Source organism: Oncorhynchus nerka, linkage group LG18 (assembly GCF_034236695.1).
Source record: "Oncorhynchus nerka isolate Pitt River linkage group LG18, Oner_Uvic_2.0, whole genome shotgun sequence".
NCBI lineage: Eukaryota > Metazoa > Chordata > Actinopteri > Salmoniformes > Salmonidae > Oncorhynchus > Oncorhynchus nerka.
Genome location: NC_088413.1, coordinates 41,597,656 through 41,621,888, shown reverse-complemented (window position 1 = coordinate 41,621,888; position 24,233 = coordinate 41,597,656). Strand labels below are relative to the sequence as shown.

General features: G+C 40.8%; 2 protein-coding genes across 4 annotated transcripts; one reads left to right on the top strand and one right to left on the bottom strand.

The window, feature by feature from the left end:
- Positions 1–587: 587 nt before the first annotated feature.
- Positions 588–16,465, bottom strand: LOC115145910 (sex comb on midleg-like protein 4). The gene is made up of 8 exons (XM_029687551.2): positions 16,222–16,465; positions 8,223–8,445; positions 4,945–5,074; positions 4,627–4,827; positions 3,901–4,059; positions 3,137–3,355; positions 2,756–2,901; positions 588–2,109 (listed from the first exon to the last, which is right to left on the bottom strand). Exons 2-8 carry the CDS (start codon positions 8,301–8,303, stop codon positions 1,984–1,986), a joined length of 1,062 nt encoding a protein of 353 aa, XP_029543411.2. The 5' UTR covers positions 8,304–8,445; positions 16,222–16,465; the 3' UTR covers positions 588–1,983.
- On the top strand, positions 15,814–24,232 carry afg1la (AFG1 like ATPase a). 3 transcript variants are annotated; one of them, XM_029687549.2, is made up of 13 exons: positions 15,814–15,970; positions 16,432–16,640; positions 16,803–16,854; positions 16,987–17,088; positions 17,248–17,378; positions 17,632–17,731; positions 17,840–17,898; positions 18,212–18,294; positions 18,491–18,627; positions 18,758–18,858; positions 19,889–20,029; positions 20,432–20,539; positions 21,859–24,232. In XM_029687549.2, exons 1-13 carry the CDS (start codon positions 15,844–15,846, stop codon positions 21,991–21,993), a joined length of 1,485 nt encoding a protein of 494 aa, XP_029543409.1. In that variant the 5' UTR covers positions 15,814–15,843; the 3' UTR covers positions 21,994–24,232. The 3 variants fall into 3 exon arrangements, with proteins under 3 accessions (XP_029543409.1, XP_029543410.1, XP_064860174.1); XM_029687550.2 differs by having other exon boundaries at positions 15,815–15,970; positions 18,491–18,561; XM_065004102.1 differs by lacking the exon at positions 21,859–24,232 and adding an exon at positions 20,672–21,207 and having other exon boundaries at positions 15,815–15,970; positions 18,491–18,561.
- Position 24,233: the final 1 nt, after the last annotated feature.

Here is a 24,233-nt window from a genome sequence, read left to right as displayed (position 1 = left end):
CCTATCTATGACTTATAAGTCGTGTTCCCTTTTAGCACAAATAATGACATTTATTGGATAGGTAGGTGTATGGATAAATTATGACTGAGGTGACCAAAACCAGTCAATAAGCACATCCAGCATAATTAAATATGTATTTTACCCTGGGGTTTTTTATTTGGTTTTGTTGAAGGGCTATGTATCATAATGGAATATTCAGTAAATATTTACACTTTAACAGTTATATTCAATCAGATTATACCACTTACATGCCCCTGCAAAGCCTACTGCAGTAAGGCATGTTGCCCTATTCTACATTTGCAACGATTTCTGCATGTAGCCTATGTAGCCTAACTTCCAATGCAAACATGGCTGTAGAAAAAGGATATGCTATATATACTGTTTGACTAATTCAAATATACTGAAGTAGCCTGTAATATATAATGTTGCATCAGGAGGGAGCAGAACTATCTGAATTAACATATGATTGTGTCACCATGTGGACACATTTGGTAACGTTTCATTCTTATTTTTCCATGAATCCTAAGCTTCATTTCATTCCGTAAATTGGTTGATATCACAAAGAAAGATCCTCCTCAAACCATACCTTGTCCCCTTAATATTTTCTTAATTTAATACTTAGGATACACAGCCAGGTTAAATACACACGTTTGAGTGTTTTCCATTTAAAACTCACAACACAAAAGCAAACATGAGATATTCAATACATTGAGAATTTCTTTTAGCACCAGTACAAGTAAACTCATCCATACATTGGTCATTCTCTGACTTACAGTACATCTTTCCAACATGATTTTCAAAATAAAAGACATCTTCCCAGCTTGATTTGACTTGGCATGGCTAACATGTAATCATATACAGCAGCATTCACATACACTGGTTACTAAAATGTACACATACTGCCAAACTGGCACACACAAGCAATGCTATATGGCCTCATAACCCAATACTGTAGGTCCTTAGACATTTTTCCCGGTGAGTGTTGTCATCCCTTATGCTCTCCAAATCTGTTTCAAGTAGGATAACATAGTAAAACATTTATATAGTAAACATCCACACAATCAAGTTTCAACGAATTTGTGAGGTGTCTGGCGATGATAATTATTTGACAATCTGGTATATTCAACTAGAAATGGCTCAGTGTCATGTATTTGAGCGCAAACATGTTTTTTTTGACAATTCTATCAAAATAGTATGTAAAACAATATGCAAAGTCATTTGTATTTCTGCACTGAGTTTAGTTAACATTATTTTGTGTAAAAAAAAACAGTTTAATAATGTTTAACATGGGCTTAAATTCCTGTTTCTAATCACATGCTTCACAATATGAGTTTACATTGATGTGTATAGAACTTGAAAAACCATTATGTGGAACTGTATCTGTAGCTTCAACCCTATGGCGCATTCAAATAACTTTTGTGAGGGTATAGAATCAAAACAATATGGGACAATTTTTATCTGTTTATCACACATTTGTGAGGCCTTAACTATGTTTTTAGAAGACCAAGTATAAATAATAGTTTATCTAAAATAATTCACAATTCTCAACAGATCATAAATGTGACTTGCTATATGCTTTGGGCACATTATAAACTCATTTATGGGACAACTGTATCCTCGAAGTAATATAGTCTACTTTTCCCAATATTGTCTGCCAGTGTATCAGTTATGCATTCCAGAATTTGCATATTGTGGCATCTGTATAAACCAAAAAGTTATTTCAACATCAAAACTAGAATATCCCAAAATGATGTATTCTGTTAGAATACATTTTTTTTCATTAGCTACATAGCATCTGGAAAATGCTAAATAATTAGTCAAATATAGCATCCCAAATGGCACCCTATTTCCTATATAGTGTACTACTTTTGACCAGGACCCTTAGTGCTCTGGTCAAAAGTAGTGCACTGTATAAAGGTGCCATTTGGGAGGCATCCACAAAGTTGGGTCCCACAGATTGATGAAGTGAAAAAATGTTCAGATTCAGAACTTGTTTTGTTTTAGTTTGTCGATGTGATAGCAGAGCTTCAGGGCTGGCCCCAGCTTCAGTCCTAGGTACTTCATGATCATCTCACTCTTTAGAAGTAACAACGCGTTGCCGTCTATCTCCTGTGGGAAAGAAAGTCAGGTTATATCTCCACAAGTAAACTAATCATACACGTGTATCAGTGTTGTTTACTGAATTGACTGAATTAAAATAGAAGTGACCCAAATCCTGGTTAGTATTTCACAAAACATCACATCCAGATATAATCTGATCACTGTTGCAGATCCATCCACTGGACACAGATGTCAGTTCAACATCTAGTTTTGATTTACATTTGGTTAAGTTGTCAACTAACGTGAATTCAATGTGAAATCAACCAAAAAAAGTCACCATGTCATTGGATTTAGGTTGCAAGTTGGTAGCATTTTTAAAAAAATCCCTTAAACTGATGACTTGTTGCTAATCCAAACAGTTTTCCACGTTGATTTAATGTCAGCACATTTTTTGCAGTTGTTGAAATGACGTGGAAACAATGTTTCTTCAACCAGGTTTTGCCCAGTGGGCAGGCCTCAATTTCATTGAGATTTTCTGTGATTCTTCTCACCCAGTCTCCTCGCCTCCTTCTCAACTATATTGGAGGAGAAGGTCCAAGGTTCCTCTGTTCCTCCCCCCTGACCGTCTCATCCAAGGCGTTTTGAGAAGGTGAGGAGAGAGGATGCAAGGTATCAAAATATGAATGAATTAAGAGTGAGCACAGGGGTAGCCTACATGCTTCCTGAATATGTCCACATGAGGGCCCAGGGAATGGGGGTCAGCGTCTCTGATGAACCACACCACGTCCTCTACGCTCCAGGTGGAAGGGTCCTTACTGGGGGGCACCTTGGACTCCTGGGAGTCCTGAGATGGATTGTACGCTGGATGAGAAAAGAGACAGATAGGTACAGAATAAAGATTTCACTACGGGTCTATTTTACCTGGTTAAGGCATTGTGATTATAGCAAGAAACAAACTTTCCCAAAATCCCCAGGTTTTCCAGAAAACCCAGTTGGAAGATCGCCGGAATCAGAAGGGAATAAGCAGGAAAACCTGGTCATTTTGGGAAAATTAACAGAATTTTGCAACTCTAGTCTCCACTCTCCAGTCTCTTACCTATCCTGTTACCTTCCAGGAAAGTATTTGGACTAGACGTCTGTCTACACATGCCCATGGGGGAGGAGCTGTTGGGGAATTGCTGCGAGGAGCGAAACCCATAGGACGGTTTGGATGAGTAGGAGGAGCTTATGGCACTAAAGGCGGAGTCACCTGGGTCCATTGAGTAGCGTTTGTCTGACGGGTCCAGAAGGTACTCCTCTGGCATGGAGGTTTCAGCTGTGAAATGGATGGAAAGAAATGACATTAGTAAAAAAATATTTGCGACACTTTGAATCACTTTTGGATAGAAGCTGAAGTCTTTGAAATATGTATTTGAAATGCCGTTCTGTGCTTTAATTGTCCAATCCGAAGCAACAAACGCACATGTTTTGGGGAATTGAGCCTAGGATATTTCTGGGGGACATGGGAGTGTTCTAGGTAGTCTTCTGGCATGGAGGTCTCAGCTGTTTGGGTAGGAATACAGGGATTTTGATAATGGATTACTAGGGACTACACAAGTAAAACACCAAATGATGTGTATTTCACAAATTGTCATTCTGTGCTTCCATGTGCAATCTGAAGTAATATAGTACAATATTTGGGGAACTGAGCCCACTATATTTCAGAGGGACATTTATTCAGAGGCTCTTGTTAAGTTACAGGACTGTGTTTTCTAAGAAGTAATGTACAATGCATCACATCTGCACTCCTGCCTACATAATTGCCCCTTGTAGGATAAATAAAGTATTTTGAATGTAATTGAATAAACGACAGTACATTACCCTCTGATTGGTAGGAGGCATTATGCTGGGTGATTGGTTGGTCGCTGAAGAGGTTTTCACAGTGTAAACTACGACAGAGCTTCTTGAGGAAGCGTAGCACGTAGCCAACGCTGTTGACCACAGGCAGACTCAGAAGGTGCTGCTTCCCATCGAAGGTGGCTGGAAATCAAAAGGAACACTTGATTAACCTAGAAACTTTGTTGATTTCCTATTGTAGTAAAGCTTGTTGCAGGTAACCTTGCCCTAGGCGACACATCTCTACAGCCATGTCTCAAAGCAACGATCTCAAAGCAACAAATGTCACCCTATTCTAGAGCCTTATGGGCCCTGGTCAAAAGTACTGCTCTCTACACTGAGTATACAAAACATTAAGGACTCCTGCTCGTTCCGTGACACAGACTGACCAGGTGAATCCTGGTGAAAGCTTTGCTCCCTTATTGATGTCACTTGTTAAATCCACTTCAGTCAGCGTAGACGAAGGGAATGAGACAGGTTAAAGAAGGATTTTTAAGCCCTGCGACAACTGAGACATGGATTGTTTATGTGTGTCATTCAGCGGGTGAATGGACATGAGACAGGAAGGATACCTCATGGTTATTAGATGATCAAATACGTGTGTGCCAATTTCTGTTATTTCCCTACGGGCTATTTCTACTAATGAAATAAATGAATATAAAAACAGAAATCTCAGTTACACTACATACAATCTGTGGGTTTATGTTATACCTGATATTTTCTCTCCTCCGTAGCCCTGTGTGAGGAGAGTGAACACAGCTTTCTGCTGGAAGGCACTGTCGATACACCCCTGGACAGCCTGCTGCAGCACCACGGAAGGCCTGTCAGGCCCAAAATGATCTGGGAGCTGCTGCAGCTTCTTCCTATCCAGGTTAGGACCCATGTTGGCCTGCTTGTTTATGTAGATACACACTGCAGGGAACACAAAGAGAGAGAGAGAGAGAGAGAGACACCCATGTTACCCTGCTTGTTTATGTAGATAAACACTGCAGGGAACACAATAGGAGGGATCGAAAAGGAGTGGCCTACCTGTGAGCACCTGGGGCGTGGCAGAGTGGGGGATGGTCGCAGCATCCTGGGGGATGGAGCTCATGTCTGGTTCTGGGGTGCTGCTGGGAGGAGAGATGGCCAGGGGAGTCATCACCATCCTGGGCTTCAGCTGCAGGGAGACACAAGGCTAGGATCTCAATATCTACAGGGTTATTTGTACACAGTTTAAATGGATCACTTGTAAATAATGGCATTTTATTCCAGTTTTAGGTAGCAACAATAGTCTAAAATTATTCTGTATGGCTCAGTTGGTAGAGCATGTTGCTTCCACAGCAGGGTTGTGGGTTCGATTCCAGGGGCCACCCATACATAAAATGTACGCACACATTACTAAGTAGCTTTGGATAAAAAGTATTCTAAATGGCATATATTATTATTAGTAGTACTATTATTATTAAAATATTATGGTTCGCAATTTGCATTAGTTAACTGTCACGATCGTTGGAATGAATGGACCAAAGCGCAGCGTGATCTGGGTTCCACATCTTTTTATTACTAAGTGAAACTCACAGCAAAACAAAACAATAAACCTCAAACGAAACGTTTGGACACACCTACTCATTCAAGGGTTTTTCTTAATTTGACTATTTTCTACATTGTAGAATAATAGTGAAGACATAAAAACTATGAAATAACACATAAGGAATCATGTAGTAACCAAAAAAGTTTAAACAAATCAAAATATATTTTATATTTGAGATTCTTCAAATTAGCCACCCTTTGCCTTGATGATAGCTTTGCACACTCTTGGCATTCTCTCAACCAACTTCATGAGGAGGAATGCTTTTCCAATAGTCTTGAAGGAGTTTCCACATTTGCTGAGCACTTGTTGGCTGCTTTTCCTTCACTCTGCGGTCCAACTCATCCCAAACCATTTGGGTTGGGGTCAATTGGGTTGAGGTCGGGTGATTGTGGAGGCCAGGTCTTCTGATGCAGCACTCCATCACTCTCCTTGGTCAAATAGCCCTCACACAGCCTGGAGGTGTGTTTTGGGTCATTGTCATGTTGAAAAACAAATGAAAGCACAAACCAGATGGGATGGTGTATTGCTGCGGAATTCTGTGGTAAGCCATGCTGGTTAAGTGTGCCTTAAATTCTAAATAAATCACCAACAGTATCACCAGCAAAGCACCCCCACACCATCACACCTCCTCCTCCACGGTGCGAACCACACATGCGGAGATCATCCGTTCACCGACTCTGCGTCTCAAAAATTACACAGCGGTTGGAACCAAAAATCTTACATTTGGACTCATCAGACCAAAGGACAGATTTACATTGCTCATGTTTCTTGGCCCAAGCAAGTCTCTTCTTCTTATTGGTGTCCTTTAGCAGTGGTTTCTTTGCAGCAAATCGACCATGAAGGCCTGATTCACACAGTCTCCTCTGAACAGTTGATGTTGAGATGTGTCTGTTACTTGAACTCTGTGAAGCATGTACTTGTGGTGCACTCTGAGGTGCAGTTAACTATAATGAACTTACCCTCTGCAGCAGAGGTAACTCTGGGTCTTCCTTTCCTGTGGCGGTCCTCACGAGAGCCACTCACAACATCCTCATAGTGCTTGATGGTTTTTGCGACTGCACTTGAAGAAACTTTCAAAGCTCTTGACATTTTCCTGATTGACTGACTTTGTCTTAAAGTAATGATGGGCTGTCGTTTCTCTTTGCTTATTTGAGCTGCTCTTGCCATAATATGGACTTGGGTTTTTTACCAAATAGAGCTATCAAATAGAGCTTCTGTATACCACCCCTACTTTGTCACAACACAACTGATTGGCTCAAACACATTAAGCAGGAAACAAATTCCACAAATGAACTTTTAACAAGGTCCGCCTGTTAATTGAAATGCATTACAGGTGACTACCTCATGAAGCAGGTTGAGAGAATGCCATGATTGTGCAAAGCTGTCAAGGCAAGGGGTGGCTACATTGAACCATCTCTATTATAAAATATATTTTGATTTGTTCGAAATGTTTTTGGTTACTACATGAATCCATATGTGTTATTTCATAGTTTTGATGTCTTCATTATTATTCCACAATGTAGAAAAAAAACTGGAATGAGTAGGTGTGTTCAAACATTTGACTGGTATTGTACTTGTACAGCAATTTGTACACAAAACAAAAATATAAACGCAACATGTAAAAAGTGTTGGTTCCATGTTTCATGAGCTGAAATAAAATATCCAACAAAAAGCTTATTTCTCTCAAATTTAGTGCACAAATTTGTTTACATCCCTGTTAGTAAGCATTTCTCCTTTGCCAAGATAATCTATCCACCAGATAGGTGTGGCATACCAAGAAGCTGATTAAACAGCATGCTCATTACACAGGTGCACCTTGTGCTGGGGACAATAAAAGGCCACTCTAAAATGTGTCGTTCTGTCACACAACGCCACAGATATCTCTAGTTTTGAAGGAGTGTGCAATTGGCATGCTGACTGTAGAAATGTCCACCAGAGCTGTTGCCAGAGGAATTAAATGGTCATTTCTCTATCATAAGCCGCCTCCAACATCGTTTTAGAGAATTTGGCACTATGTCGAACCAGCCTCACAACCGCAGACCATGGGTATAGTGTCGTGTGGGTGAGCAGTTTGCTGATGTCAGCGTTGTGAACAGTGTGCCCCATGGTGGCGGTGGGGTTATGGTATAGGCAGGGATAAGCTACAGACAACGAACACAATTGCATTTTATCGATGTCAATGTATTTTTGTGCATTCAAATTGCCGAGTCCCTGAGGCCCATTGTGAGGCCCAGTTTTTAAAAAGGTTTCTGTGACCAACAGATGCATATCTGTATTCCCAGTCAAGTGAAATCCATAGATTAGGGCCTAATTTATTTATTTCAATTGGCTGATTTCCTCATATGAACTGTAACATCTTTGAAATTGTTGCATGTTGCGTTTATATTTTTGTTCAGTGTAAATAAAATCACTTTTTATGAAATGATTCACAATATTCCCTATTCTTATTGCGACACTCACCAATCACTTAAACAATGCAGACATTTTTGCTAGGCATACACAGTGGCCAATCAGAATACTAATCAATTAAACAAACCTACCTCATGTTAAGTCTTTTTCAGACAAATATGACCCCCACTAAATATAAATGAAATGGGGTCTGTCTTGCTACATCATGATATGCATTTTTAAACACACTGCATCCCCATTGCCACCCCCCTTCCCCTCTCTTTCCCCCCATCCCATCCCATACCCTCCTCTTCTATTCCCCTCCCTTCCCATCCCTGACACTGACCTTGAAGCCAGGCTTTCTCCCCCTCTTCTTGGGAACTTTGAGAGGAGGAAGGGAATCAGGGTAGTGGGTTGGAAAATCCATCTTGCGATGAAGTGGGGTCTCCCTCTCTTCCTGCCGGGAATCTTTCCTGGCTGGCTAGGGAGGAAGGAAGGAGACACTGCAGGCGACTGCATTTCACTGTTGTTGTCTGCTTTCTGTGCTGCTGCAAGTACACTCATTGGAGCTGCAGGGAGACATACAGGAAGGAGGGAAACACAAAGGGAGATACAATAATAATAATTTAAGACTGCATGTCTTGTAATCTAAACCACTGTTAGTGCACACGTCGTACATCAACATTGTTCTTTCATAGAATCAATCATCTCTTCACATATAACAAACATACACATGCTACATAAGAATCTATTTACATTGTGCCTCCATAATCAGCTGAGGCGGATGTGGAAAAAAGATGCTGTCACATAACATTAACCACAACAACAGTAAACAGAAGAGCCTGCAAGACATTCTGCTGCAGGGCACTAAAATGCAGCCAGCTACAGAAAATTGAGTTGAACACTAAAAAAACAGACAACACAAAAAGCAACAATGCCTAAAGCAAGTTCCCCCTGATGGAACAGATCTACCACCCAGTCCATCCTATCTTCATTGTGAGCCCCAACATTCTGGCTGCTTGTCTACCAGCGCCTCCGTTACCTGATCTCCTCTGATCTAGAACGCTTGAGAAGCAAGCTCTTCCCTTCTTCGATCCCTGTTAGAGTCCAGATCCGCAGGAGAAGGTACTATGCACAGCACACTCCCTCAGCAGGCTGTGAAAGCCATTTTGCCTCTAGCTGCTGTACTGTACGTGTTTCTCCCTGCTCCCTTCGTCTCTGCTGCTGCTGCTACTGCTGCACGGCACACAGGCTGGCTGGCTGGCTGCAGACATCTCATTACACTAATGCATTCAGCAGTGGCAGAGGGAGGGAGGAATTGATTTCACTACACAGCTATGAACTACCATTACGATGACAGTGCTCACCCTAATCTTTAAAAAAGCAGCAGCCTCAAGTGCCATCCTACTGATGAAAAAAAATGATACATACATGTCTCATATATACACAGCACAGAAGGCTATGCACACAGGCACTGCTAAATTATAACAGTGGTCAGACTATAGCAGTAGCCTGCAACATGCTTCATCCTTCCTTCATGCAGACAAAGACAATGAAAAATAGGAAGAGAAGACATAGCCAATATGCACACACCATCAGAAAGAATGAGGATTGGAGAGTATATCCCTTTTCAGTTGATCTCCTACTGAATCCTCCTCTGTTCTGTCTGTGTCTGAGTGTATTTGCCTGCTTCTAAATCTCTTGAACCGCAACGCAGAGTGGAATATCCAAGCAGGGCAGATTCCACTGTAATGGTGTGTGTGTGTGTGTGTGTGTATGTGTGTCTGTGTCTCTGCCAGAAACGTTCTACTGTTGTCATGGCAACAAGCCTGTAACACCATGGTGGCTGTAACTCCCATGTTTTGCCGCTTGAGTCAGTTTCCCTCAAAACTGGGAGGATGAATAATGAGTACAGAAGACATCCTCAAACCAACCGCTAACTACAATAGGAAATTAATTAAGTATTGAGTGTGTGCATATACTACCGGTCCAAAGTTGGGACACACCTTCTCATTCAAGGGTTTTTCTTCATTTTTACTATTTTCTACATTGTAGAATAATGGTGAAGACATCAAAACGATGAAATAACACATGGAATCATGTAGTAACCAAAAAAGTCTAAATATATTTTATATTTGAGATTCTTCAAATAGTCACCTTTTGCCTTGGTAACAGCTTTGCACACTTTTGGCATGCGGTAATATTTTCCTATCTTGAGAGTAAAAAAAACAAAAAACTATAGTAAGTGCCTCTCCAGCTGAATGAAAAAATGAAAAAAATCTATTTGTATTATCTTATTTTATATCGATTTAATCAAAAACTATACATCGTACTCCACAGTATGTCAAAGTGTAGGTCTATGTAAGTCGTCTAGGTGTAGCAGGTAAGGCGGAGTCAGGCGCAGGACACAGAGATGAGTAATTCACGTAACTTTACTCAAAACATAAAATATTCCAAGAAGGAAAATAATCAAGCTCACAAATACAGACCAACTTACAACGAACAAACACGCACAAAACCATGGGGAACCAGAGGGTTAAATAAGGAACATTTAATAATGGGAATGGAAACCAGGTGTGTACAATGAAGACAAAACAAATGGAAAATTAAAAGTGAATCGGTGGCGGCTAGAAAACCGGTGATGCCGAACGCCGCCCGAACAAGGAGAGGGACTAACTTCGGTGGAAGTTGTGACAGTCTAGGTCTTGTACTTCCAATGAGTGATATTATACGGCTCTACAATGGATGGTTAGTGGTGTTACGTTTGTTTGTGACCAAGTGGGATTTTACCACATCTGGGAAAAATCCATTTGGAAGGCCCTCCAACTGGTAATTACTAGTTAAATCAGCCATGAATCCCCTTGTGACACAGGGAATGGAAGCTTGTGGTGTGCAACAAGGAGGGGCAACTGAATGCAAGATTCACAAAAACAAATGAAATTGTTAAAATAAGTCTAGCCTGTCTATCTATGGGTAGGTAACAGGGTTGATGTTACGCTCATTTTCACCACAAAACACCAGAAAATGGCCAAAGTAGAACCAGCTCACCTACTTTTACACTATGATTTGACTATTAGATGTTCAATGTTTCTTTTGAAATTGACCATATTAAATTTACTCAGTACTTTGTTGAAGCACCTTTGGCAGCGATTACAGCCCCTAGTCTTCTTGGGTATGATGCTACAAGCTTGGCACACCTGTATTTGGGAAGTTACTCCCATTCTCCTCTGCAGATCCTCTCAAGCTCGGTCAGGTTGGATGGGTAGCATTGCTGCAGAGCTATTTTCAGGTCTCTCCAGAGATGTTCAATCAAATCCAACTTTATTTGTCAGTCGCTCTGAATACAACAAGTGTAGACTTTACCGTGAAATGCTTACTTACAAGCCCTTAACCAACAGTGCAGTTCAAGAAGAGTTAAGAAAATATTTACCAAGTTGACTAAAATAAAAAGTAACACCATAAGAATAACGAGGCTATATTACAGGGGGCACTGGTACCGAGTCAGTGCGCGGGGTACAGGTTAGTTGAGATCATTTGTACATGTAGGTGAGGGTGAAGTGACTATGCATAGATAATAAACAGCGAGTAGCAGCAGTGTACAAAAAAGTCAAAGCAAATTGTCCAGTGGCGGTTTTATTAAATTGTTCAGCAGTCTTATGGCTTGGGGGTAGAAGCTGTTGAGGAGCCTTTTGGTCCTAGACTTGGCCCTCAGGTACCGCTTGCCATGCTGTACCAGAGAAAACAGTCTGTGACTTGGGTGACTGAAGTCTCTGACAATTTTATGGGCTTTCCTCTGACACCGCCTATTGTATAGGTCCTCGATGGCAGGAAGTTTGGCAGTACTGGGCCGTTCGCACTACCCTCTGTAGCGCCTTATGGTCAGATGCCGAGCAGTTGCCATACCAGGCGCTAATACAACCGGTCAGGATGCTCTCGATGGTGCAGCTGTAGAACTTTTAGAGGATCTGGGGACCCATACCAAATCTTTTCAGTCTCCTGAGGGGGAAAAGGTTTTGTCATGCCCTCTTCACAACTGTCTTGGTATATTTGGACCATGATAGTTCGTTGGTGATGTGGACACCAAGGAACTTGGAACTCTCGACACGCTCCACTACAGCCCCGTCGATGTTAATGGGGGCCTGTTCGGCCCGCCTTTTCCTGTAGTCCACGATCAGCTCCTTTGTCTTGCTCACATTGAGGGAGAGGATGTTGTCCTGGCACTACACTGCCAGTTCTCTGACCACCTCCCTATAGGCCGTCTCATCGTTGTTGGTGATCAGGCCTACCACTGTTGTGTCGTCAGCAAACTTAATGATGGTGTTGGAGTCGCGTTTCACCACGCAGTCATGGGTGAACAGGGAATACAGGAGGAGACTAAGTACACACCCCTGAGGGGCCCCAGTGTTAAGGATCAGCATGGCAGACGTGTTGTTGCCTACTCTTACGACCTGGGGCGGCCCGTCAGGAAGTCCAGGATCCGGTTGCAGAGGGAGGTGTTTAGTCCCAGAGTCCTCAGCTTAGTGATGAGCTTTGAGGGCACTATGGTGTTGAACGCTGAGCTGTAGTCAATGAACAGGTCGACCGATTATGATTTTTCAACGCCGATACCAATACGATTATTGGAGGTTTAAATAATGCAAAAACAGTGTTGGAGAAGAAAGTAAAAGTGCAATATGTGCCATGTAAAAAAGCTGGTCAAATCCAGAAACTATCATTTCGAAAACAAAAAGGTTTATTATTCTTTCAGTGAAATACGGAACCGTTCCGTATTTTATTGAACGGGTGGCAACCCTAAGTCTAAATATTGCTGTTACATTGCACAACCTTCAATGTTGTCATAATTACATAAAATTATGGCAAATTAATTACGGTCTTTATTAGGAAGAAATGGTCTTCACACAGTTCGCAGCGAGCTAGGTGGCCAAAACTGCTGTATATACCCTGACGTGAATGTGCTTAAGCAGGAATCAGGAGGATAGAATTATGGTCAGATTTGCCAAATGGAGGTTGGGGAGAGCTTTGTATGTATCTCTGTGTGTGGAGTAAAGGTGGTCAAGGAATCTTTTTTTCTCTGGTTGCACATGTGACATGCTGGTAAAAATTTGGGCAAACTGATTTAAGTTTGCCTGCATTAAAGTCCTCGGCCACTAGGAGCGCTGCTTCTGAGTGAGCCTTTTCTTCTTTGCTTATGGCCTTATAGAGTTGGTTGAGAGCAGTCTTAGTGCCAGCCTCGTTCTGTGGTGGTAAAAAGATGGCTACGAATAATATAAATGAGAACTCTCTTGGTAGATAGTGTGGTCTACAGGTTATCAAAAGGTACTCTACCTCAGGCGAGCAATACCTCGAGACTTCTTTAATATTAGACATTGCACACCAGCTGTTATAGACAAATAGACACACACCCCCACCCTTCGTCTTACCAGAGGTAGCGTCTCTGTTCTGCCGGTGCATGTAACATCCCGCTAGGTCTATATTGTCCGTATCATCGTTCAGCCACGTCTCGGTGAAATATAAGATGTTAGTTTTTGATGTCCCATTGGTAGGATAATCTTAAAACGTAGGTCATCAATTTTATTTTCCCATGATTGCACGTTAGCAAGAAGAACGGATGGCAATGGGAGTTTACTTGCTCGCCTACAGATTCTCAGAAGGCTGCCTGATCTGCGGCTCCTTTTCCTGCGTCTTTTCTTCACGCAAAAGGCCACGCATCTGGGCATATTCCAGTGAGAATGTAAAACGTCAGCCATGTTCTTTGTCGCCATCAGGTTCAAGTCTGGTCTCTGACTGGGACGCTCGAGGACATTCAGAGACTTATCCCGAAGCCACTTCTGCGTTGTCTTGGCTGTGTGCTTAGGGTGATTGTCCAGTTGGAAGTTGAAACTTGGCCCCAGTCTGAGGTCCTGAGCTGTTTTTCATCAAGGATCTATCTGTACTTTGCTCCGTTCATTTTTCCCTCGATCCTGGCTAGTCTCCCAGTCCCTACCACTGAAAGACATCCCCACAGCATGATGCTGCTACCACCATGCTGCACCGTAGGGATGGTACCAGGTTTCCTCCAGACGTGACACTTGGCATTCAGGCCAAAGAGTTCAGTCTTGGTTTCATCAGACCTGAGAATCTTATTTATCATGGTCTGAGAGTCCTTAGGTGCCTTTTGGCAAACTCCAAGCGGGCTGACATGTGCCTTTTACTGAGGAGTGGCGTGCTGGAGTGGCGTGGTGGAGTGCGGCTGAGATGGTTGCCCTTCTGGAAGGTTCTCCCATCTCCACAGAGAAACTCTGGAGTTCTGTCAGAGTGACCATCGGGTTCTTGGTCACCTCCCTGACCAAGGCCCTTCTCCCACGATTGCTCAGTTTGGCCGGCGGCCAAACTATGGGATGGGTGTCCCTAAACCTGGACGGTTGTTGCTAACGTGTGTGCTAATGTGACTAGAATGACGATGTATACAGCTATCTTTCCGGGACATAGACATGTCTAATATGTTCAATTAACAGTAGCTATTACAGTGAAGAAATACCATGCTATTGTTTGAGGAGTGCACAACAACAACAAAAATGATCACAGCAACTGGATTGATACATTCACCTCTGAAGGTAAATAATGTACTTACATTCAGTAATCTTGCTTTGATTTGTCATCCTAAGGGTCCCAGAGATAAAATATAGCATACTTTTGTTTGATAAAATCAATTGTGATGTTCAAATGCGGGAACTGGGGTCTACAGTTTGACCCCACCGCTGTCTCTGGCTCCACACCCACCCCGCCCGGCCATCTAGATGTGTGTAAGTTAGTGTATAAGCTAATGATCCATCATGTATGACATTCCTGGGAGTGTGTAAACTTTTATTTTTTAATGTTTATTTTTGTATGTTATCTATAGTTATGTACTTGACAATGTATTAATTGACCAATTCGGCACATTTGGGCAAACTCGGGGCAGACCTGATACAAAATATTGTGTAGTAATGTAATTATTCAACTGAAAGTATGGCCTTTCTCTTGCATTTCAAAGATGAAAAAAAAAGGCTTTTACCAGATCTAATGTATTATATTTTCCTACATTAATTTCACAATTACACAAACTTCAAACGGTTTCCTTTCAAATAGTATCAATCATTTGATGTCCTTGCTTCAGGTCCTGAGCTACAGGCAGTTATATTTGGGTATGTCATTTTTGGTGGATTTTTTTGTTTTGTTGTTATTGAACGTCATTCTAAAACAAGCTCAAGACTTTTATTTTGTCTGCTGCTTTTGAAAGCTGCAAAACAACTCAAGTCTGGGCTACAGTTGCTTGATTGACTAGCTAACTTTGACTAGCTACGTTCAGTTCATGTCCTTTCCATTCCTGACAAAGGTTTGTAAGTATAAAAAATATTTGTAACTGAGTAAAGGGAGACGTAAAGTAAGAATTTAATGTGTAAATGTTAATTCATAGTCGTAACATAGGGTTTGTACATTTTACAGATCTAATTTAATGGTTACGTTTCATGTTTCACACATGGCTTTTCTTACGATCTTAACAATTTAGGTATGGACTTTCTTACAATCCTAACAATACATACGTTCAACCTTTTGGCAGCTATCTGGATCCAAATACATTCAGGCTGAATATCCATCTGGAGACATCTCAAAGTTAGTGTTTTTGTTGCCGTGATATCACGAGTCCTACTTATATCAGTACACTCGTAGCAACTTTAAGCATTACAAAAATTATATTTTATCAAATAAACCTCATGTGATAAAATAAGCCATTCATTTTTGTTGTTGACCAAATTCGACACCCATTGATTTCTCACTTTCAAACTCTTTGCTTGGTGGACAAAACAACGAAAAGAGTGCCACCTGCTGGAGGGACACATTTCCCGCCGAGTTGGGCCTCTCTCTTCTACTACTGCCCTCTCCTGACGCACTTCAGAATCGTTTTGTGCATTTCCGCCTTGTTCAATAAAGTTGGAATTGAAGCCAAAATGGCGACGTGCATGTTGTCGTCAAAGATGTCGCCCTTGGTGTCACCCATCATTAGATTTCTACTGAAAGATCAGTACTATTCCTCGAAAACGATATGTAACGGTGTGACTAACATTTCCAGACGAGGTGAGAATATTATTTTGGTGAGGCAAGAGCTAGATTGACTGCTGTGTGTTGTTCAAAATGAGTACTGACAGTTAGTTAGCATAGCTAACTTCTCTAAACCGCTAGTGTCAGCTGTCAAACTTAATTATATTCATGACCTGTCTAGTTAGACTAGATAGCGAATTATCTAGCAACATATGCGTCAATCAGCCATTATTATAATTGCATTTTTAGATAGCTACTTACATTGTTACGGTGCTTACACAACTTACCTTTAGAGACGAAGGAATATCGAATCGCTGACTGAACCTTTTGGCTTTGGACAGTTTGCTCGCTAAATGAATAACGTTACGTTTCTGCTCTTAGCACGTTAACCAATAACCGCCACAGGTGGTCTCGCTAATTATTTAACTAGTTCTAGTACTAATACAGCTTCAGGATGTACCGATAATTCCGATTCCGTGATCTTTTCTACTGCTCAGGCTATTCGACGGATGCTCTCCCCCAGCCGGCTGCAGAAGACAGCAATGCTGCCGCAGCGTACAGCGGACCACTGGAGCACTACAACAGTCTGGTCAGGGATGAGTCGCTGCAAGAGGACCCACATCAAAAAGCCGTGGTTCAGACCTTGGATAAAATGCACAAAACCCTAAGAGGTTACAACAACCAGCCTACGTCCCTCTTCTCGAAGGTAATCTGATTTCTATGCATGTTCTTACTGATGTCCATAATACATTATTTGATTTTTACCACTGTCAAAACACATTAAATAAAGTATAGACTATAATCTATAGTTAACCCTATATTCACACAGACTCACAATACATTGAACACTGTCTATTTTATTTTACAGTTTTTCTCTAAGCCAAAGCCCCCAAAAGGGTACTACATCTATGGAGATGTTGGTAAGTAGTAGCTATAATTATCCATATTTGTGCTGCCACTTTAGCATTACATTTATGATATTTCCCTTTTTGACTACATTGCACATTTGAAACAATGAATTATCATTCTGTTTTTCTCTGTTTTATTTATAGGCACAGGGAAAACGATGGTTATGGACATGTTCTACTCCTACGTGGAGACAGAGAAGAAAAAGAGGGTCCATTTCCACGGCTTCATGTTAGATGTACATAATAGTAGGTTAAGTTGTGTCGCTGAATGGCCATTTGACATGACTTGTTGATCATACTTAATGTCAATAATGAGTTGAGCAATAGATTCAGATTGATTGAACTGAGATCTATGAGTGGGTCCAGAGTCGACTCAATCTTTGTTCTTTTACTTACTGTATTTAGGAATACATCGCCTTAAAAAGAGCCTGCCAAAAAGGAAAGCTGGGAGGATGGCTAAAGTCTATGACCCGATTGCACCAATAGCAGAGGAGATCAGTGAAGAGGCCTGTCTGTTGTGCTTTGATGAGTTTCAGGTGAGGTCTGGGGGATATTCCTCTTACTGATCACTTGTAACTACTGTTATACCTTCATGTTATAATTGTACAAAATCATCTGAATAGCGTTAGCTAATGTATGGATGTGATAATGAGGAATCCTGTTTTAGCCAAAGCCTGTTTTAGAGTTGGACTAATAGTTCTATTCTATGCATGGTTCCCAGTTTTGGACGCATGACAATATAACAGGATAGAACAATATGAGTGAATTGGTTGTAAATTCATTCCACAGGTGACAGACATTGCAGATGCAATGATTCTGAAACAGCTCTTTGAAAACCTCTTTAAGAATGGGGTTGTTGTCGTGGCCACGTCCAACCGGCCCCCAGAGGGCAAGTAGAATATTACATCACAAAACAAATACCTTGTTGAGCTGCGTTCAGCACAATCCATAGAGGACAATCTATACTGATCTAACCAGACCTATTCCTCTCTTCTAGATTTGTACAAGAACGGACTACAGAGGGTCAACTTTGTGCCATTTATTGCTGTGTTGAAGGTAAATAAGAAATACATTTCTGATTTATTTTGTATATAAGACATGTATTCTACTGTATTTTAGTCAATGCCACTCTGACATGGCTCATCCTAATATTTATATATTCCTTAATCCTATTCTTTTACTTTTAGATTTGTGTGTATTGTTGTGAATTGTTAGATACGACTGCACTGTTGGAGCTAGGAACACAAGCATTTCGCTACACCCGCCATAACATCTGCTAAATATGTGTATGTGACCAATAAAATGTGATTTGATTTGAAAACATACAGGCAAGGTTCGTCTTACGGTATAGTCTGCCTCTTTCATGCAGAACTATTGCCAAGAGCTTCGTCTGGACTCTGGGATAGACTACCGCAGAAGAAACAGACCCTCAGCTGGGAAACTGTACTTCCTGTAAGAACTGCATGGTACAAACCATGGATACAGCAATGAGGCATTTCAATACTCAAATTACTAGGTTATATTTGGTAGTATTTATTTTAATATGGAACTCTTTCTTTCAAGCCAATTTGTGTTTGATCAGTATAGTTTCATGTATTAAATAATGTGGTTCATCATATTTTGCATATGTTACCCTTTTTCGACACAGCTCGAGTGAACCTTGTGTTGAGGCAATACTGGACAAGCTGTTTGACGAGCTGGCCTTCAAACAGAACGACAGTAAGATGCTCACGTTGTCATTGAGTGTAGATAAAGAGGGATCGGTGGAGCGGTCTATAATTATAGGTGCATGATATGAACATAACATTCTGTATTAATGGTATACTTAATAATATATTGGGCCTCATTGTGTTCCATCATGTTGAGTTTATTACTTGTAATTTAGCTGAACCAGATGTTCATTTTCTTTCTCTAGTAACACGGCCAAGGACTCTGAAACTGCTAGCCAGGGAGGTCAGTCTTATGAAAACCTGTGGGACCATAGCAGACTGTACCTTCGAGGAGCTGTGTGATAGAGTAAGTGACCACAGCAGACTGTACGTTTGACTGTACGTCCTGTGTTACTTAGTTGGTAAGAGTTGTTGGTTCAATTCCCACAGGGATCACATAGGCATACTAAATACAGTGAGCTCCAACAGTATTGGGACACGTGATGTTATTGCTCTGTACTACTATGATGTTAAAGTGCAGAATGTCAGATTTAATTTGAGGATATTTTTTACAAAAAAATCCATCTCAGGTCAAACGTTTAGAAATTACCACACTTTTTTTGTTAACCCAGATTATTTTGTGAACAATAGAAATGAATGGTCAATTATGTATTGTCATTTTGGAGTCACTTTTATTGTAAATAAGAGTATAATGTGTTTCTAAACACTTCTACATTAATCTGAATGCTACCATTATTACGGATAGTCCTGAATTAATCGTGAATAATGATGAGCGAGACAGTTAGATGCACAAATATCATACCCCCCCCTAACTTTCTCACTCATTATTTACCATTTAATTCAGGACTATCTGTAATCATGGTAGCATCCACACATTCATGTAGAAGTGTTTAGAAACATATTCTTATTTCCAGTAAAAGTGACTCAAATGACACAATACATTATGTACCATTCATTTCTATTGAGCACAAAATAGTCAAACATAACCAAAACAAACAGCAAATGCATCCAACAAGTTTGTAGAGTCACAAGCTTGATGCAACCATTGTGTTGGACCAAATATTAAACTTTTGACTACTTTGATACATGTAAGTGAATTTGTTCCAATACTTTTGGTTCCATAGAATGGGGAGAGTAAATGAAGTGCTGTAGTTTCTAAACGGGTCACCCGATAGGGATGTAAATACCCTCAAATTAAAGCTGACAGTCTGCACTTTATCCTCGTAGTCATTGTATCATTTCAAGTCCAAAGTCCTGGAGTACAGAGCCAAAACAACAAAACATATCACTGTCCCAATACCTTCGGAACTCACTGTATGTATGCACTCCCTGTACTGTAAGGGGCATACTTATACATGATGTGTTTTGTATTCTAGCCATTGGGTGCCAGTGACTACTTGGAGATTTCCAGGCAGTTTGATACTGTATTCATCAGGAACATTCCCCTGCTCACTATGAACAAGAAGACTCAAGCGAGACGCTTGATCACGCTTATCGATGCCTTCTATGAACACAAGGTAACATTACAAACCACTTAGTTTTAATTTATGTTATTTATTTGCACCTAATAAGAAACCAAATCAACAAGCATAATCATACAGGGAGGTTGAAACAGAGGGCTTTATTTCTAAGCTCGAGGCTGGATCATTTTAATATAGTATGGTTTATAAGGAAACTTTTGTCTTTGCTCCATAAATTCTTATCTCACATCTTCTGTTATTGTAACACATTGTGATTGTTGTTTGAGACTATCCTTTGATATGAGTGTGCTTTTTATATGTATCACTGAGGTTTTTTGATTAGCATTTTGTTGGATGCACTTTTTTTTGAGTTGCTAAAAACTAGCCTGGTCCCAGATTTAGGACCAGGCTTGATGAGAACAACCAGTGTCAGTAAATGTCTCATCCTGGGTCCCCCAGGTACGAGTGGTGATTCTGGCCGATCACCCTCTGGATGACATCTTTGTACACGACGGAGATCACGAACACCACCATCATGAACTCATGGATGATCTCAACCTAAAAAAGGTACAAATTTCAGCCAAATACTCCCAACATTATTTTCTTGATCTCTAACTTAGGTAGAGAGTATATGACCTACAATATACTGAGTGTACGAAGCATAAGGATATTGAGTTGCACCCCATTTTTTTACCTCAGAACAGCCTCAATTTGTTGGGGCAAGGTGTTGAAAGCCTTCGACAAGGATGCTGGCCCATGTTGACTACAATGCTTCCCACAGTTGTCAAGTTGGCTGGAGGTCCTTTGGGTGGTGGATCATTCTTGATACACACAGGAAACTGTTGAGCATGAAAAACTCAGCAGAGTTGCAGTTCTTGACACACACAAACTGGTGCGCCGGGCACCTACTACCATACCCCGTTCAAAGACACTTAAGTCTTTTTTCTTGCCCATTCACCCTCTACATGGCGCAAATACACAATCCATGTTTCAATTGTATCGAGGCTTAAAAATCCTTCTTTAACCTGTCTTCTCCCCTTCATCTACACCAGGGGTCTCCTAAAAGGTTAACCGCAGCCCACCTTTGAGTAGCTCGCCAAACAATTCTGAAAGTATATGTGATTTTCAAGTACTCCACCGTAAACTGTCATTAACAAATATCATTTGTATCTATTATTTGTTATTTTCAAACTTTCCCATTAAATGAGCAGTAGCAATACAGAATCATCACTCTACTGGCGCCTTAGAAGGCATATTCTTTTACTCACTAGATGCACAATTTAAGGGGAATTTATTCCAGTCTTCCAGAACAAAGATAGAACATTCTATTTTGTTGTTTCTCTATGAACAATTGTAATTTTGAGAGTGAAAGACAAAAAAAATACAACTGAGAACATAATTTGGGAAAATTATAAAACAATTTTGGGGAGGGGGGAAATCACAGATTTTATAGGGCCCCCTTAGTGGTTTATTAACCATTTAGTTTACCAGGTATATTGACAGTACATAGTGCATTAATTTCTCTGGTACACTAAAGACACTGGAGAAGAGAATAATGTGCTTATTTGAAAGCTATAAAAGTATCTTGCGACATGTTTTATTTTAAAAAAGTAGTTAATCATGCTAGAAATGTTTGGAGCCCCCTGGTCTACACCGATTGAAGTGGATTTAACAGGTGACATCAGTAAGGGATCACAGCTTTCACCTGGTCATGGAAAGAGCAGATGTTCCCAATGTTTTGTACACTATGACCTTCTGTTTGTTGACTTCTCAGCTTCTCTCCAAAACTGCTTTGTTCTCAGGCTTTAGGAAAATACCAAACACTCTCACTAATGGTGTTTTTCTATTGAATGCATTTACACCCTCATGTGTTGTTCCTGGATCAGGATGCAGCCAGTGAGTTGTCTATCTTCAGTGGAGCAGAGGAGATCTTTGCCTTCCAAAGGACAGTGTCTCGCCTCACTGAGATGCAGACTGAAGAGTACTGGCTGGAAGGGGACAGGAGCACCATCACCACGTAGCTGTACAGTACCCCTCACCAACCCTCCACTACCTGCAAGGACAGTGAAAACCACCTCACCAGTACAGACTATCAGTTAATTTGACGGGATCAGTTTGAGCGTGGTGAGGCGCAGAATCACCAATCATGATCACATATAATAAGTGTGATTTGTAGATCAGTGATTCTACGCCGGACTACTTTGCAGTCGGACATCTCAAACATGCACATACACTACCACGAGGGACTCCAAACAATGGAATATATTTATTATACTAAGAAAGTATGACTTCAAGCCTTTATGATTTTACTTTGCCATTGCACTTTACAAACTGACTATATTGTGCAGAACATTTTAAGTTAAACTTTTATCTGTGGATTTCTTTCTATACTGTACACATACGGTAGATAGGGTATATTGTGTGAATGGCTTTTGCAAAAAAAGTTCAATGAAATCCACTTCTACAAATGGAACTACTGGTTCAAGGTACATTTGTTATTTTATATCTTCTAATGAAAAGGATTGTCTATTTTAATAAGTGATGTACTGTATTATTTTATTGAGACGATCATAGAGTGATGACTACAGTATGGTTCACATGGATGTATGTAAGGCTGCTTGTCTCTGATGTTGAAAGCAACATCCTGCCTTCATGGTTTTTAAGTTTTATTTAGCAAACAGATATGACTGTAACTGAGTGCCAGCCTATGCTGTGCTGTCATGCCACCTCTTTGTCACTCATTGTCAAGTCAAATAATTGGAGTGGGAAAGAGTACAAACATCTAGGATCAGGCTAGGAAACACAGATTACTGGGCACAATTGTGTAGTTTGACATGACATACACTTTATGACCAAAAGTATGTGGACATCTGCTGGTCAAACATCTCATTCCTAAATCATGGGAATTAATATGGAGTTGGTCCTCCCCTTTGATGCTTTAACAGCCTCCACTCTTCTGGGAAGGCTTTCCACTAGATGTTGGAACATTTCTGAAGGGACTTGCTTCCATTCAGCCGCAAGAGCATTAGTGAGGTCAGCACTGATGTTGGGCGATTAGGCCTGGCTCGCAGTTGGCGTTCCAATTCATCCCAAAGGTGTTAGATGGGGTTGAGGTAAAGGCTCTTTGCAGGCTAGTCAAGTTCTTCCACGCCGATCTCGAACAAATGATTTCTGTATGGAATTTGCTTTATGTACGGGGGCATTGTCATGCTGAAACAGCAAAGGGCCTTCCCATAACTGTTTCCACAAAGTTGGAAGCACAGAAGCTTCTAGAATGCTGTAGCGTTAAGATTTCCCTTCACTGGAACAAAGGGACCTAGCCCAAACCATGAAAAACAGCCCCTGACCATTATTCCTCCTCCACCAAACTTTACAGTTGGCGCTATAGATTCGGGCAGGTAGCGTTCTCCTGGCATCCGCCAAACCCAGATTAGTTCGTCGGACTGCCAGATGGTGAAGTGTGATTCATCACTCCAGAACGCGTTTCCACTGGCAGCGAGCTTTAAGCTACTCCAGCCGATGATGATCTTAGGCTTGTGTACGGCCCATGTCATGAAGCCCCTGACTAACAGTTATTGTGCTGAGGCAGTTTAGAACTTGGTAGAGTGTTGCAACTGAGGACCGATTCACTTCAGCACCCGGCAGTCCCATTCGAATTGTTTTTTGACCTACCACTTTGCGGCTCAGCCGTTGTTGCTTCTAGACGTTTCCACTTCACAATAACAGGTATTGTAGATATTTGATAGTAGAGTAGTGGCCCGAAGGAACACTTAATGTATTGTATAAAGTCTTATGAAATGTCATGTAATATTTAAAATTGCGTATGACCACTGGAAGAGTATGGGGATCCTTAATAAATACAAACAGCACTTATAGTTGACCGGGGCAGAAATGTGAAAAACTGACTTGTTGGAAAGGTGGCATTCTATCTGCTACGTTGTAAGTCACTGAGCTCTTCAATAAGGCCGTTCTATTGCCAATGTTTGTCTATGGAGATTGCATGGCGGTGTGCCCAATTTTATATACCTGTCAGCAACGGGTGTGGCTGAAATTGCCGAATCCACTAATTTGGACATACTTTTCTATACACTATATATAGTGTATATATATATATATATCTTTACTGTGTAGTACCATGTGTAATTTTGCCTTCCATGATTATAATAGTGTTATAATTATTATTTGAAATACTAAGTAAGTTAAGTACCTTTTGTAATTATGCATAATTATTGTATTAAATGTCTTGGTATGTTGCCTTTAC

Excerpts from the sequence above, each read along its gene's own strand:
- afg1la (XM_029687549.2), top strand. The coding sequence starts at position 15,844 with ATGGCGACGTGCATGTTGTCGTCAAAGATGTCGCCCTTGGTGTCACCC. Across the intron at positions 16,855-16,986 it reads CTACATCTATGGAGATGTTG|GCACAGGGAAAACGATGGTT; the intron begins GTAAGTAGTAGC and ends TTTTATTTATAG. Across the intron at positions 18,295-18,490 it reads GCTGGGAAACTGTACTTCCT|CTCGAGTGAACCTTGTGTTG; the intron begins GTAAGAACTGCA and ends TTTTCGACACAG.
- LOC115145910 (XM_029687551.2), bottom strand. The coding sequence starts at position 8,303 with ATGGATTTTCCAACCCACTACCCTGATTCCCTTCCTCCTCTCAAAGTT. Across the intron at positions 5,075-8,222 it reads GGAGAAAGCCTGGCTTCAAG|CTGAAGCCCAGGATGGTGAT; the intron begins GTCAGTGTCAGG and ends GTCTCCCTGCAG. Across the intron at positions 4,828-4,944 it reads CACGCCCCAGGTGCTCACAG|TGTGTATCTACATAAACAAG; the intron begins GTAGGCCACTCC and ends TGTTCCCTGCAG.